General features: G+C 41.4%; 1 protein-coding gene across 1 annotated transcript in view; it reads left to right on the forward strand.

Moving 5' to 3' along the window:
* TYRO3 (TYRO3 protein tyrosine kinase) overlaps positions 1–14024 on the forward strand; it is a 155206-nt gene extending 141182 nt beyond the window's left edge. The window contains exons 18-19 of the mRNA XM_075192721.1: positions 172–308; positions 12779–14024. Coding sequence (XP_075048822.1) covers positions 172–308; positions 12779–13184 — 543 coding nt within the window. The 3' untranslated portion in view covers positions 13185–14024. The remainder of the gene's footprint in view (positions 1–171; positions 309–12778) is intronic.
* The last annotated feature ends 2236 nt before the right edge of the window (positions 14025–16260 follow it).

The raw sequence follows: 16260 nt of genomic DNA on the forward strand, positions 1-16260 counted from the left end.
ATCTTATGTGTATGACTTACTGGTAAACAAAAGTAATTTCTTTTCTTCTGGCTTTCTAATTTTTCTAGATAAACAATTTACAGATAAAAGGTTACATACATGTGTTGTGCTTACTTTTGCTGTTTTGTATTACTTGTCAGGGTAACTATTTAATTTCTAATTATTTCCTAGTGGGCATTTGGTGTGACTCTTTGGGAGATAGTGACCCTAGGACAAACCCCTTACGCTGGCATTGAGAATTCTGAAATCTACAGCTACCTCGTTGCTGGGAATAGGTTGAAGGAGCCGCCAGACTGCCTGGATGAGCTGTAAGTAAAGTGTCCACCTGAGCCGTATCCTGCAGACGTTGGAGTCTGCACACACTGTGCAAACATCTATTTTTGTGAGATGTAGCTGAAAGATCTAAAGACAGGCTGATCAAAAAATAAGGCGTAATGAGGACATCTGCTGTACATTCAGTGTGGCTTCTGCTACTCATTAAAAAGTAAATGTATTTACAATTTGCCTGAATGCCAGGGAACGGAGACTGCATGAATTCACGCTCTGCAAATTTCATTACTGTGTAATGGCACCTAGAAGCAGCTAGTAGTTTAGATCCACAACAGCTCATAGGATTTAACAAGTCCTTATCAGGAGAATATAACCAATTATGTGCTAATATACAAATTACAATTGCATATATCAAAATATAGTTTTATGTATAATTTCCTCTGCCGCTGTCACGTTTGTGCCATATCTATAGGGAATAGTCTATGAAAGTGGTCTTTAAAGTGGCGGTACTATATATAATGACACGTATTTCTTTTTTGGTCTAAAATTGTCACTTTCTGCTTTCTCTATCTTTATGGAATCCCACCTTTTAAAATGTTACTCTTACCTCATGATGATTGCATCCTTTAACTCTCTTTTCACCTTTAAGAGCAATTACTTTTTTTATTTAAACCTCTTATAACTCCAGGACGCTCTAATCTCATCTGGTAGATTCCTTCCTGTCAGTGCCCCCAGTTCCCAGGTCACAATCTGGGTTCTAATGTAAGCGGCTGCAGACGGAGGTTCACAATGTGCCTGATCTATTCACCTCTATAGACTGCATCTATATGCAGCACAGTATGTTTAAACTTCAGGCTTTGCATCCTGAGGACATGGGAATGCAGGCACGGGTGAGGTTGTTTCTCCTGAACCGCAAGGATCCCAGACATGAATCGCACACATTTCTGCTATTTGGGCAGAAAGAGTTTATTTCTGCAAAACAAAAACCTTTTTTCATAAAGAGATCTCGTTTAAGAGAAGCTACCTGTTTAATTGTATACAACATACAACGGAGTGTAAACCTCTTTATAAATCAATGCTCTTTGCAGGATACATGTAATAGAGGAGAATATAGGATATAAGGAGTGGGTGTTAAAGTTACAATCAACCCACCAGGGCCGGATTTACCATTAGGCAACCTAGGCAATTGCCTAGGGCTCAGCAGTCCCCAGAGGGCCCTCCCAGTGCCGGCGGTGAGACCAACCTTTAAAAATAGGCCACTGCTTATGGGCCAGTGCTATGTGCTTGCCCCCCTGGGCTAAAGTTTGCCAGCCAGCCTCTGAATAGGGCTATATGTTATGCTAAAAAACTATAGTGCTATGGATTTTTTCAGGGAGGGGGGCCCAAACCAGTATCTTGCCTAGGGCCCTATAAGGTCTAAATCCGGCTCTGCAACCCACTGTCCCAACATTGCAGTATTCGGAATTCCTTATAGGAATATACATTAATAATCCATAGCAGAAGAAGGCTCTATAAACCATGAGTCATTCATATTATGTGAACAATTTTGAACACTTGCAGTACTGGGGGAATGGAGCATCAGCTGTACTAATGAGTGCATGGCTACCAGCTTTATAATCCAGGTGTTTTATGACCAATCACCTCTGCACATTTTTTGCTATATTGTGCGTAAACTCTTTTTATCTTTAAAGTGTGCTCTATGATATCAATCAAAATCCATTCTGACAAAGTCTTTCATGAAATCCATATCAGTGTACCTTGCACTGTTTTATTTTCATAATCTCCGGATGACACACAGAACATCTTACACAGAATATTACTCTGGGGCCTGATTATTGGTTAGGAGCAGCTCCCACATGTATGTTAGTCAATTGGATGTACTTGCAAAATCGCTCAGTCTGGTAGCAGAGTAAAATGCATTAACACCATTTACATTACTTTTTAAAGTAACCCACCCTCGCCCGTCCAGCTATCAGAAAGTTGGGGGTCCAGTTTCCGTGAAATTCTGAACCCACAACACATTGATAATGGTCCATTCTTGGCACTTTCGTGCTTATAGCAGCTGCAGTTAACGCAAGATTTATAGAGGTTCTGACATTTTTATAGTTGGGGAGTGTGGATTTACCATAAGAATCTTATTATGTTTGAAGCTTTTCTTTAATCTTTATTTCAACATAAAAGTTGCATAGGCAGCACACATGGAAGTAACACTTCCCCGAATATTAAACATTCTTGGTTTCCTGCTCTGAGCATCACAAGTTTAGGCATGAATGGATTTTTTTTTTTCTTGAACCTATTGCCAACAGTATATGATAGTTGTCTGTTCGTCTATCGTCAAACCCCAATTTTAACATTTTCAAGGGGGAACATAAAAAAATAGGAGACAGGAGATATATATAGTTTCTTTATTATCTGCAACCCAAGGGTATGGTCCTGGATGAGGAGGAGGATTGTCAATAAAGAGTTTTTATTTTGCAATATAGAGATGATCTGGTGCCCAACTCACTACAACAACTATCGCACTGCACTGCCATGCAACAACACCCGCTAACAGACATTGCTTTTAAACTCGTTTGTGCGGGGACCTTCTAGTCACTTATGCCCACACCCAAGAACCAGCCACTGCGGAGGAAAGTGCAAACACAGAGGTGCATTAGAGCTACCCATGCACCCCCCTAGGTCACACATGGTGATAGGGGCTTACCTAAGCAAAAAAGATAAATGACTAACTTGCTTACTAATAATTTAAACAAGCAGAAAGGCTCTCAAGCGTCAATCTCCTTCGTAAATACATCAACCCTCCAAACTGTCCTTACTGGCTTTCAACAGAGGAGTGAAAAGAGCGCTACCCATGCACTGTGGTTAATTATAAAAAGGACATTCTGGGTGATAGACCAGATACCAAGGTAATAATGGAGTCCAGTCCACACTCGGTATGACCTTCACAAAATGTTAAATTAAATTGGGATCAGGGATTGTGTATTCGAATAACCTCGTGAGAAATATACTTGCTCTTTATTGAAGTAACTTAGAGTATGAAGCTTACAGTGGACATTAACGAATTCTGATATCTCAGTTGTTGGATTAGTGCAAAAAAAGTATGTTGAGTGGGGCCCATAACTTGAGCAGTACCCAGATAGATCCCATTGTATTTAACTTGTCACTGCCAATTCTTAAGATAACAAAACAAAAATGATTGAAGTGATTAAACTTCCCTGCTCCCTCACATACAGTGGTGGAGCCATTGGTGCAGTGCACGGGGCCCATATACAGGGCCCTCTTAACAACCTTTTCGCCCCCCCGGGCAAAGCAGTGCACCGGGGCCCCTATACATATAATATATATATATATATATATATATATATATATATATATATATATATATATATATGTATATATATATATATATATATATATATATATATATATATATATATATATGTGGCTATAAATATATATATATATATATATATATATATATATATATATATATATATATATATATATAATATATATATATATATGGGCCCGTCGGAGGCAGCACAAAAAAAAAACCTGGGAAAAAAGAAGAAGAAAATACTTACCTTGCTGTCAGCTGGCGATCCGGCTCCCTCCATGGTCTCCTCCTCCGTCGCGCTCCGCAATGGATGTCTGGTGGGCGTGATGATGTCACGCCCGACATGCACTGCCAGTGCCTCACAGAGGAGGAGACCATGGAGGGAGCCGGATCGCCAGCTGACAGCAAGGTAAGTATTTTCTTCTTCTTTTTTATATCAGGTTTTTTTTTTTTGTGCTGCCTCCGACGGGCCCCCCTAGGCTGCAGGGCCCCCGGGCACCTGCCCATTGTGCCTAATGGGAAAGACGGCCCTGCCCATATATGCTGAATCCTGGCAGATTTCCTACCGTTTGATTGTTGTAAAATGTTTTCTTAGGAGCAGTGCATATTTCCCATTCAGTAGAAGACATGTTTACACAATCATTAAAAGTTGCTGAGAAGATGGCTTACTTCATGCAGACAAGTAAAAGGATGAATTTAGAGGAACCTATACAGCTGTACATGCACTTTATGTTCATTTATTTGTTGTCTGCTCTGCATCGATTCAATGTGCAGTTGTGCTGGTGACTGGTACTCTTAAAGGATATTCTTCATTATATTATGTCTGCTTGTTTTTCTTGCATTGTGAACTCTTTAAACTAGAATAACATTTAAAACGATGTCTATGGATTATTTCTGGTTTTATCATTTTTCTGAATGATGCAACAAAGCCATTCATATTACATCATCAACATGCACAAAATCATGTTCAAACTTCGCCCACATCCCAATACGAGTCAGAAAGTTTAATAATAATAATGGCTTTTTAAAGAACATTTTAATCTCATGCAGGCCTGACATTGGGAGGTGGGTGGAAACCTATAGAAAGCTACAAAGTTAAAGGCACATTCTGCATTTCCACAATAAAATACTCGCCGTTGTATAAACTGCTCCAGTTTCACTACTTCCAGTAATCTATTGAATAAGATATTCCTAAACTTATGTGTATGTCCATTTTTTAATCACCTATGAGATACTAAACACACAGGTGGGTAGAAAAGTCCCAGTTCACCGCCTTTTATAATAAGAAAACAGAATTTGGTGATGTAAGAGGCAATGCGAAAGTTGGTATTGCAGTGCCACCTTATGGTTGTCATGTAGAAAGACCAAAAAAATAGACTTGTTAAGTAAGTGTAATATTATCATTTTGTAATCATTACTAAAGCTGCACTACCATCTAGCCAACTGCGGGGAGGGAGCCCCTGCACTACCACCTTATACTAGTTGGTGCAACTTTAAACTGTATTTATATATGTGTGAATGGTTTTTTCAGAAATGAGGCATCTTACAAACATGGGAGAACATTACTTTACAAAGGCAACCAAAAAAATCCACATAATAATTATATTTCAAAATAATCTTGTTCTTCTTGCTGTCAATTAAATAGCTTTTTTTCTCTATCATCCACAGGAGGACACTGGACCATGGGTATAGAGCCTTCTTCAGGACTTGGACACTTTAAATAATTCTAACAATTAAATGCTCCTCCCTCTTTTATACCTCCCCATCCTGCAGGGAAGTCCCATTTTTTTTTATTTTATTTTTTTAGAGTGTCCTCAGGACGGTGTTTCCTCGGCAGACTATTTCTTTTATTTATTTTTATTTCAATTTTTAAGGGCAGGCAGTCTTGGGGGCTGTCTGCAAACGGAAGCAGCGAAGATGTGTTGTGTAGACACAGCAGGGGCGGATCCAGACTTTTGCTATACCCCGGGCGATTTTAGGGGGGCGCGATTTAGGCCCCGCCCCCTTTCTTATTTCTAAGGCTGCCGGCGGCTGCACAGTATGTGCAGGTCCGCTCGGCAGTGACAGTGTGCTGCCCCGCTGCTCTGATTGTGTTTAAAACACAATCAGAGCAGCCGGGCAGCACACTGTCACTGCTGAACGAACCTGCACAGTGTGCAGCCGCCGGCAGCAAGCCCCTGCTAGGGGGGGGCGATCGCCCCCCTTGATCCGCCACTGAGACACAGTCTGTTGTCTCCTGGGGCCTTGCACCGCAGGTTGTAGCTGGGAACCCGGAGCTGCCACCGCACCATTGGGTAGCTAGATCAGCACCAGACCGCACCGAGAGAGCGGCAAGATAAGTCCTAGGCACAGTAGCAGCACAGGAGGGCCACTGACGTGCTGCGCCCTGGGGGGAGGTGTAAAGAAAGACCCCTGCACCATAGTATTCACCTCCTCCCTGACTGATTTCAGCTGTGTTCTGAGGATCAGTCTAAACTAGTCACTTTGCCAGCAGCCCTGCTGCCTCTTTACCTGCACTTTTCCTTATGATGGGGATAAAGAGAGGTATATGACTGAGTCCTAGGGAAGGGGTAAGGAGAGGTGCAGGCCCAAGCCAGCATCATGCACTCCCCTCCCTGACTGGTTTCATGTGTACTGAAGATGGAGTGGGATTGCATTGGAAATATGTAATATATAATATACTCAGATTCTGTTGAGTTTTATTGTCTATTGATACCTTGTTCACTTTTCAATATTGAGAGGTCCAGGGCTACTGAGTCCTAGGGGGAGGTGCAAGCAGTATAATGTACACTGTCCCGCCCCCCCCCTGACTGATTTCAGGTGTGTACTGAATATCAATACACTGTAGAACAGACAATGTGCCAGCAGTGCAACTCTCCTTTGTCTCTCCAGCAGCAGGTAGTTATTTCTACCTGGGGTGGGATTGCATTGGAGACTGTGTGTTCTATATCTGCTGAATTAAATGTGTGTCTTTTGATACCTGGTTCATTTTTCCATATTGTTTACTCTGTATCTATCTTTTGTTCTGCTCTTTTTCTTTTTAGGTTGGATAAAGAGAGGTTTATGCATACTGAGTGTTGGGTGGAGGTACAGGTAGCATAATGTGCTCTCCCCCCCTGATTTTCCCCAGCAGGAGGTAGTTACTTCTAGCTGGAGTGGGATTGCATTGGGGATGGTTTGATATATTTCTGCACAATTCACTGATGAGTTTATTGCTGTCTGTTGATACCTGGTTCTCCTTTTCTATCTCTAGTTGGGTGGAACCAACCTGGGCTAAGGCACTAGCGCAGTCTAGTTCTGGTTTACCCATCAGCTCGCTTCATGTCCACTGGTTGTAGGAGAAGGGACCTGTCCTTCCATCGGTTTCATTGAATCTTCAGCCGATTACCCCAAGCGCCTCTTGGCAATGCCACAAGATGAGCCTGTTTAGGCGATATGCCTTGTTAAAACTGTACAGGGTCTTGTAAGAGTTTCTGTCTTCTTAGAAAATATTCTAGAGAACACTTCACTGACTATGTTGCGAAAAAATCAGTCCTGTCTTAGTCAGGTCCTGGAGAGAGTTGGTTTCTGAGTGCTCTTCCCAAAAAGAGGGTGAGGTAGCAGAGCAATCCAACAAAGAGAATTGCTTGTTTTTGACAAGGACTCTACACGACAGCATGGTGTGGATGATTTAGTGTGGACTGTTCCCAGGTACTATACATCTAGGACAGTGGGTAGAGTCTGAAGGACGCTGTTTAAAAGAAAGAAAAAGCAGTTTCTTTCCTTGTTTGTTCTCCGCAAAAAAGTTGCTGTGTGAGTCAGGGACCCAACCTATACATAGGTTTATGTTATATGCAGATATCAGACCCTTTATCACTTACCAGAGTAGGTTACAAAGAAATTCCACCTAAGGGGTTGCATCTATAGCGCGATTGTCTAATGCCACGTCTATTCTTATCCACCAATACCACAGCACTTAAGAATGGTAAAAACAGAAAGTTGAGACCATTCTTAAAACAGTTAGTGGCTGGTGCTTTACTGAGATGCATTTTTAGCTTCAGATTGGGTCAACTTGACCACAGAAAAGTGGCCAGAGCAACTCTTTGCAGGTGTGCAGTCTGGATGGCATAGGTCTGTAATGGCGACTTTGTCGGTACACTTCTGGAAGGAATAAGTATATCTGGGCGCACAGCCCTAGATGCTGGTCAAACCGGGGGCCAGAATTTTTATCTTGATGGTCTCAGCTTGCAGAGCTAATAGGCTCAATGCTTGGGAGGCAGATGAGTCAAAAAGTTTTTGGTGTCCTTGTCTTTTACGGTGATGTCTGTTCGGGGTTGACTTGTATAAGCAAATTAGCCAGGAGACAGGTGAAAGAGTTCCTTCTGGTATATCTGCCGTAAGCTCAGGACTCTTAGTTTCAGGCCTTTTCGCATAGTGGTAAAGGCACAGGGGTCAGGAATCGCTTCGGCAGTTCCCGGCTCCTCATGGAGGACAGCAGACGTGTTCCACTAAGATGCCATCAGCTAGGTCCTCGAAATAACAGGCTGCATGATGGACATTCTGCCCACCCGCAGAAGCAGTTGTGTGTGTCTGTCTGCTGATTTATAGGAGTCCACTTCACATTCCTGTGTGAGGGGATAAATTGATTTCCTACCTTCTCACTTACTGTTGCCCTGTGGACCAGCTTTAATTGCCATGCGGTTAGCCAATCCCACATTACTTACAGTGGGTGTGATTTTCTTTCAGTGTTAGTATAACACAGTGGGAGGGGTTATCTTTTCAAAAGCTGTTTGGGTTAAGCTATCAGACGGGTTCATTCGGCAGGATGATCTGGGACACTCAGCACTCATGTTCAGGTGGACATACTCAGATTAACAGGGTGTCTGTTGGCTCTCAGATGGACGCTGCTCTTCGGGAAGTTGAGTTAGCAGCATTAATAGGGCCTGTCCCTTTGCTATATAAGATTGGACAGTTGGGACAACAGATACTTGCCTCTAGTGCTGAGAGGCTGTCTCCTTTCATTGTCTGTTCTTGAGAAGCTTCCGATAAGTGTTCTAGAATTAAGAGCGATGCTAAACGCTCTAGCTCAGGGTTACCTTCTGTCACAGGGAAATCCCACACAGATTCAATTAGACAATGCCACTGCAGTGGCATACATCATCATCATCATCATCAGGTATATACAAATAACTCTATTGCAATGAGCTTCTAGAATTATTACTGGATCCCTCTAATGGTGATGCTTCCCGCACCCTAAAAGGGTAAAACAGGAAGGAGTCCAGGTGCAGTTGTGGTACCAGACTGGTGAAGCCAGTCATGACAGAGATTAGCACAGCTGGCTTTAATGGTGTAATCTGTGAGCATTTTGTGTACGAAGCAGCATCGGGCTTCCGCTGAGCTGTTTGGCCGGGCAGCCACGTGGGGCTCCATACATACCTTTACAAGTCTAAGGACGTTAGGTTGGGTATAGGGTGCTGCGCGCTACAGGTTTGTGAGTGTGGCCACCCGAAGGAAGTAGCTTTGGTACGTCTCCATGGTCTAGTGTCCCCCAGTGGATGATAGAGAAAATGAGATTTTATACTTACGTTAAATCCTTTTCTCTTAATTCATGGGTGACACTGAGCGCCCTATTACGCTCTACTTATCCTGAGAAGAAGTTTACCAAAGTTAAAGTTTTCTTTTTCCGGGATGAAGTTGTTGTTTGTTTCTGGTTCTATCCAGTGGGGCTTGGTAAGTAAAATAACTGACTTCCCTGCAGAATGGGGAGGTAAAAGAGAGAGGAGCATTTAATTGTTAAAATTATTTAAAGTGCTCATGTCCTGAAGGAGGCTCTATACTCCATGGTCCAGTGTCCCCCATGGACTAAGAGAAAAGGATTTAACCCAAGTATAAAATCTATTTTTTTTTCCAATTTCCAATCAAGTGTAAGGATATTATCATAAGGACATTATGGGTTACTTACTATCACTGCTGAAAGGTGCAGATCTGCAAGAAGACCCATAGGGACCCAACATTTGCATTGATTGTCTAAAGTTTGCCACACATTTGCTGATCCTACTACAAGGCACTATTATTGAGCAAATTTGGCCATACACATAAGTGGTCATATTGGATGTGATCCAATGACCAATCCAAGCCAGAGTACATCGGCCAGTAAAATTAGCTTCTCTTTGCGCATGGTTCCTCTTCTATTTTCAAAACAGACAAACTGTAAGCCTATAAATCATCTTATATTTTAGTTGTAGTTGTCTTTGGTAGTCTGTAGAGTATATTGTTGAACACTGTAGTGCTATTGGTTTGTGCAAAAATTCAGATCTTTGATTTTATGGAATATATTGATTATCTTGTTACAACAAATGTTAGTATTTGGCGACAAAGTCCTCATCGTCATCATTTATTTATATAGCACCACCAATTCCGCAGTGCTGTATAGAGAATATTTGTCACTCACATCAATCCCTCCTCCATTGGAGATTACAGTCTAAATGCCCTAATACACAAACACTAGTGTTAATTTTGACACCAACCAATTAACCTACCAGTATGTTTTTTTAAGTGTGGGAGGAAACCAGAGGAAGCCCACGCAAACATGGGAAGCACATAGAAGGGGCATATTATGGGGCAGCACGGTGGTTAAGTGGTTAGCACTTCTGACTCACAGCACTGGGGTCATGAGTTCAATTTCCGACCGTGGTCTTATCTGTGTGGAGTTTGTATGTTCTCCACGTGTTTATGTGGGTTTCCTCCAGGTGCTCCGGTTTCCTCCCACACTCCAAAATCATACTGGTAGGTTAATTGGCTGCTAACAAGTTGACCCTAGTCTGTGCGTCTGTGTGTGTGTGTGTGAGGGAATTTAGACTGTAAGCCCCAATGGGGGCAGGGACTGATGTGAGTGAGTTCTCTGCACAGCGCTGCGGAATTAGTGGCGCTATATAGATAAATGGTGATGACGATGATACAAACTCTGCACAGATAAGGCCATGAAGGGGAATCAAACTCATGACCCCAGTCCTAACTTAGCCTTAATTTTTGCTTTTGGTCCTTCACATTGACTTTCTTTCTCCTCCATGTCCTCGTATACCACCTATTAATTAATTATTGTCATTTAAATAAACCCTCTCTTCTCCAGTTTCTGATTCCACAACACAAAAGTGGGAGAAGCTTCTGTCATTCTGGCTCCTCCCACAAATATATCAGTCGTGGAGCACCTCTAGTCTTAAGTTGGTGTGGTTGCTAGGAAGTTGTGGTCCATAGATGTTGTATATGGTGGTGCAGTTGTAGTCCAAGTCCATAGAGGGCGAATGAGTGGAGGTATGAGATTCCTGGTATAGAGAGATAGTGGTTGTAGGAGGTAGTGATGTGAATATTAGAATGAGCACTATTAGTGTTATACATACAGTATAAACAAATCAAGTGAAAATATGCTTAAGTAAAGGTAATGGTAGAATGAGTGAAGTTCGGAACTTTGCTAGGTATAGAGGTGAAAAAAGGTAGGGTGATGGGGAGGGGTGTGCATGAAAGGGTTTGATAATGAGGGTGGGAGTGGGGAGGGTAGCAGTGGTAAGGATATGGGGTTAGGATAGCAGAAAGGAGGGACGGAGCAGGAGATAGAGTTGGGGGTAGTGGATGATTTGTGGCGTGAATTAGCGGTGTAAAAGGTAGGTGTGTTAGATGGGATAGGAATAGATGTTGAAAGGTGTATAAAGTAGGTAGAATTGGATACTGAATTGTGATGTGTACAGGATTAGTGATAGAAAACAAGGTGTTTCAGAAATGAGTAGATGAGGTGGGGATATAGGTAACTTGTGTCAAGCTGAGAAGGCGCTGAATGTACTGAGAACACCAACTGTTATTTGCACCACTGAACTAGGAGGTACAGAGTCTAATGTACCCCTGGTTTTCACCAGGGACCCCTGCAAGCAGGTTTGGGCTTAGCTGCAAGGGGTACGCATGTTGCGGTCCACCTAGACAGTTACCAGCGTGGTGAAGAAGGGTCAAGACGGTCCGGGTCAAACCAGCGGAGACAGGCGGTACAACGGGGAGATCCAGAAGCAAAGTCAACCAAGCTGAGGTCAGGGGTCACGAGAATCCAGAGAATGGTCAGCTAGCCGGGGTCAATAACCAGAACGCAGGAACATTGAGAATAGTCAGGGAAGTTGGGTAAAAACCAATAGGATAGGTAAAAAGGAACGCTGGAGGAAAGAGGGAGACCAAAATGGAGACCTGATACTCTGGCACCCTAATGGTGCCAGAGTGAGATTAATATAGAGACTTGTTGCAGCTGATAGGACGGACCTGCAGGAACGGGAAGAACATAACGTCCCGTTGGTACGGGACGAGGAACGCGTGCGCCCGACAGCTGGAAGCCGGCCAGGGACACCCCCGGCCGGAAACATCAGGCTACCGTCATCACCACTTCGTTGAAGAACAGCAGGGACGGCGCCTGACAGTTTGCAGATAGATTAATATAGGATACAATATAATAAAGTTCAATAATAAAAATTAGAGAAATAATCAATTAAAACAATACTACAGCAAATTAAGACAACAGGACACTCCACGACTACAGACAGATGATTATAATATTTTTGTCTAGGCTCACTAGTTTGAGGAACTCATGTTTCCAGTGCACACTCCTCCCATCACAATAGCTAAGTGCAATAGTGCACCCCATCTGTAACTTCTCCCACAATTGTAATGTTACTGCAGCAGTTTTATTTTAAATAAGTATAGATATACAAATTGGTGTGATACATATGTTCAACAATTACATGATCCACATTTATATGATCAACATAATATACACAGGGTTGGAAAGTTGGCGTAATAGTAACGACCGTATTATTAGGTTGACAATTCTAATGTAGACCATATTATTAAGTCAACAATTGTAATGTAGACCGTCATTCGAATGAATGTCTAGAAGTCGACCTAATACTGTCGACTTTCTGAATGTCGACCAAATGAATGTCTAGTAGTCGACCACATACCACACAAATCAAGTGTTATGCAATAAGCAAGTTCACTCTAACTGACATGCTGCAAATCTTTATTTTAAAGAAGAGCATCACATTAAATATCAGACTGCAAAGTAATTTGTATTATTTTAATGGCTTCTAGCAATGTTTCTCAGTTGAATTTAAACAGGCTTTTTAAATATTATTAGGTCTTAATAAATGTCTCTCTCTGCAGGTATGAGATGATGTGCCAGTGCTGGATCACTGAGCCCAAGCGGAGACCCAGCTTTTCAGACCTTAAGAGACGTCTGGAAGCTATTTGGGGACGTCTGTCCATGTTATCGGCTAGTCAAGATCCACTGTACGTAAACCTCGGGGAGACTTGTGGAGCTTCCACAGCAGACTCTATTTTGCACTCTGCTTTTGACAATGAGGAGGACTGCTGTGCGGACACTTCACGGTCATGTGGCGCAACCGCAGTCAATAGCAACTATCGCTATATTGTGAACCCTGGGTGCCTTAGAGAAGCAGATGAGTGGCCTCCAAATACACAAACCCCAGAAGCCAGAGGTCTCTTAAATGAAGAGGAGGAGGATGAAGAAGAAGAAATTCAAGAAGCTTGTGTTGTCATCAACCTTTAGTACACACCTCTTATCTTTGCAAAGAGACTTGAAACAGGCTGCAATACCCTTGTATAGCACCAAGACTATAGTGGTTCCTTCTAAAGCCATGTGACATGACTATATCAGCCATGCCCAAGAAAAGATCCAGATGGTCACTGTATTGGTTACTATTAATGCCAGTCGTTTAAAATCAGTCAATATCGTTTTATCATCAAAACAAAACCTCAATCTTTTTCTTTTCTTTTTTCAACTGTTAGGAACAAAAAAATCAACAAATCAGTTGACTTCAAAATCTATCTCTTCACATTTGAGAATAATGAATTTGCCCGTATTTAAGTCCTTGATAGTCACTCCTATGATGACTTTAGATGTATATTTTTTTTACATGAATAAAACTCATAGTAAATCTTTTTTTTGGGCTACTTAAATGGTATCGCAGCCTTACCACGCTGTCCTTCTCCCCTACTAAGGCATCACATCTTCATATGAAGCCCCAGGTCAACTTCTCAATGCAATATCGGAAGAAATACAAACGTTCGAGAGAGCCCTGATATATATTCAGGTGCATAGACTTTTTTTTATTATTATTTTAAAGAAACCTAATAAAAAACCTTTAAAGAAACTTTGACTATAAAGAATGGGAAATAGAGGGAGAATTGTCAATTATCACCATACTACTGAAGTTTTCAGCTGCAAAAACTGGTGGTTGCATCACTCTGTAGATTTCTTGTTGTGCTAGAACAAACTGGGTGATTGCATGTGTTGTATTTAATTAATCATGTTGGGAGGGTTTTCCAGCTAAGCGAACAAATGTTGTACCTTTTATGCTTCCAGAACCAAAATAATATTTTTCTAGAATGTGTGGCTTTGAAGTTATTTGCATCAGTCAAACTTATGTAGCTTTGGTGGGACGGCGAGATGATCAGATGTTGCTTTTTTGTTCGTTCGGATTTATTTACTCGCTGCTAAACCTAATCTCTTATTTGTGGGACCATGATAGCCCTTCGACTGTGTGGTTGGTATTAATGATAAGGTCAGTGACTTTCAGCAAGCAGTTTAAGGTCACTCAAGTTTAGACTAAGGGCATCAAAAGAGAAAAAATAAATAAATCTGTATTCACATGGGGTGAATTGCAGGCTGTGTGAGGCACTAGGGCATCTCGTCAATAGCAATAAAGAAGTGCTACTGTACAACCAAATCATTTTATATGTAAAAACATTTATACAAAAAATTAAGATCAGTATGAATACTGGTTCACAAGGAAAAGGTACTGTAACCTGATGCTTTAATTTTCTAAACTAGTGACAGCAATCTGATATACTTGAATGGTTGCATGTTTTGACCTGTAACTGTCAAGTGACACACATTACTCCTGGGGGTATATTTACATAACTGCGGGTTTGAAATAGTGGAGATGTTGCCTATAGCAACCAATTCTAGTTGTCATTTTGTAGAATGTACTAAATAAATGATAACTAGAATCCGACTAGTTGCTATAGGCACCATCTCTACTTTTTCAAAACCACAGCTTAGTAAATATACCTCTTAATCTTAGTAAGTTTAAAAATACATTTAAACAAAGCAAGAGACCCTGCATGCTCTTAGCATAGATCCCACATTTACTCCAAAATAACCCTTCAGATTTACCTACATGCCCCTAAAACCTCCCACTCATCCCAAAGACCCCTCAGATACTCCACAATGCCCTCTTGTCCAAAAACAAAGTGTACTTTAGAACCCCATTTACCCCCAAATCCCCCCCCCTTACAAATTCCACATGTGTGACACCATACAAAACCTCAATCCACCCACTAACCCCTCACACACTACTAATCTAATTGCACTCTAAAAAATTCTAATCTTGCTTTCATGAAATGAGCAGGAATCATGGAGCTCTTTTCCATGGAGGAAGACAACGTGGTGCAGACTGCTTGTCTCTTCTCCTCTGATCTCAGATATGCTACTGGCACTGTCGGACATCCCCCGCATTGTGCGAAGGAAGTCATGTGATGTAGAGGAGTTCATTTGATATAGAAGTTGACTGCTTTTTGCAAATTAATATAATAAAGTTCAGTCTTATGCTCTGATTATTCAATAAAAACTGGGACTGCCAGTAAAGCTCAACTGGGCATTATGGAGAGAATAAGAGCTGGAGCAAGAGGGCATAGAGCAGAGAAAAGGGGTCGATGGGGGAATAAAGCAGAAAGAAGCTGCGGGCCACAGGTACATACACGGTGACCTGCTTGTTGCCCATTATGTTCTAGACTAGTAGAAAACAAAAAGGGACTATGATGTTATATGTTACATCAGCTTTTCCCTTTTCACAAGTTTCCATAAGCCTCCTTTAATTACTTCTCGGATGACATGGAAATGTCCATCTTTTATTTAACCAGTTGTCATATAGGTATTTTTAACGTAACATACAAATACATCCTTTTAACAAGCATAACTTTGGGATTTATCATATATGTTACTTACAGAACACAATATATATGAACAACTATGAAGCATTAAAGTTTCTCAAGCTAGTTTACCCACAGGGTACTTCCGAGAGGTGTTTCAGCCTATTAAATGTAAAAAATCATGTACTGTAATATTATAAAATAAAAACAAGTGGGTTTTAGCTAACTTTCATTGACACAATGTGTTACTTTGTATAATTTAAGGAGGTACATATCAATGATATGACATATTAGGGGGGATTCTGTTATAAAGACTTAAAGGGGTTATTGGAATCATGTGACACACCAAGGGTATTTGGTAAGCTCAGACAGCTGTATGTGGCATTATTTGACACAATGGGGTGTTTGGTAAACCGTTACAGAAATAATGGGGGGAAATATGCAGACATTAGAAAGTTGGCAAAATAATATGTACATTTTGACAGACATATTAAGTACTTTGTATATATTTATGCATTTATAATTGGGAACAAGTCCTGTTGAAGGCAGCAAATTTGCACCTTGATAAACCTTGCAGGGAAAATACTGCCGCCTTTTGTATGTAGCACTCAAATACTGAGCAGTTTTATTTTTACACTAACTTAGAGTTGGCTAGGACAGGCCTCATCTCAACCCTATATCTGTTTACACAT

Source organism: Mixophyes fleayi, chromosome 12, assembly GCF_038048845.1.
Source record: "Mixophyes fleayi isolate aMixFle1 chromosome 12, aMixFle1.hap1, whole genome shotgun sequence".
In the NCBI taxonomy this organism is placed as follows: Eukaryota; Metazoa; Chordata; class Amphibia; order Anura; family Limnodynastidae; genus Mixophyes; species Mixophyes fleayi.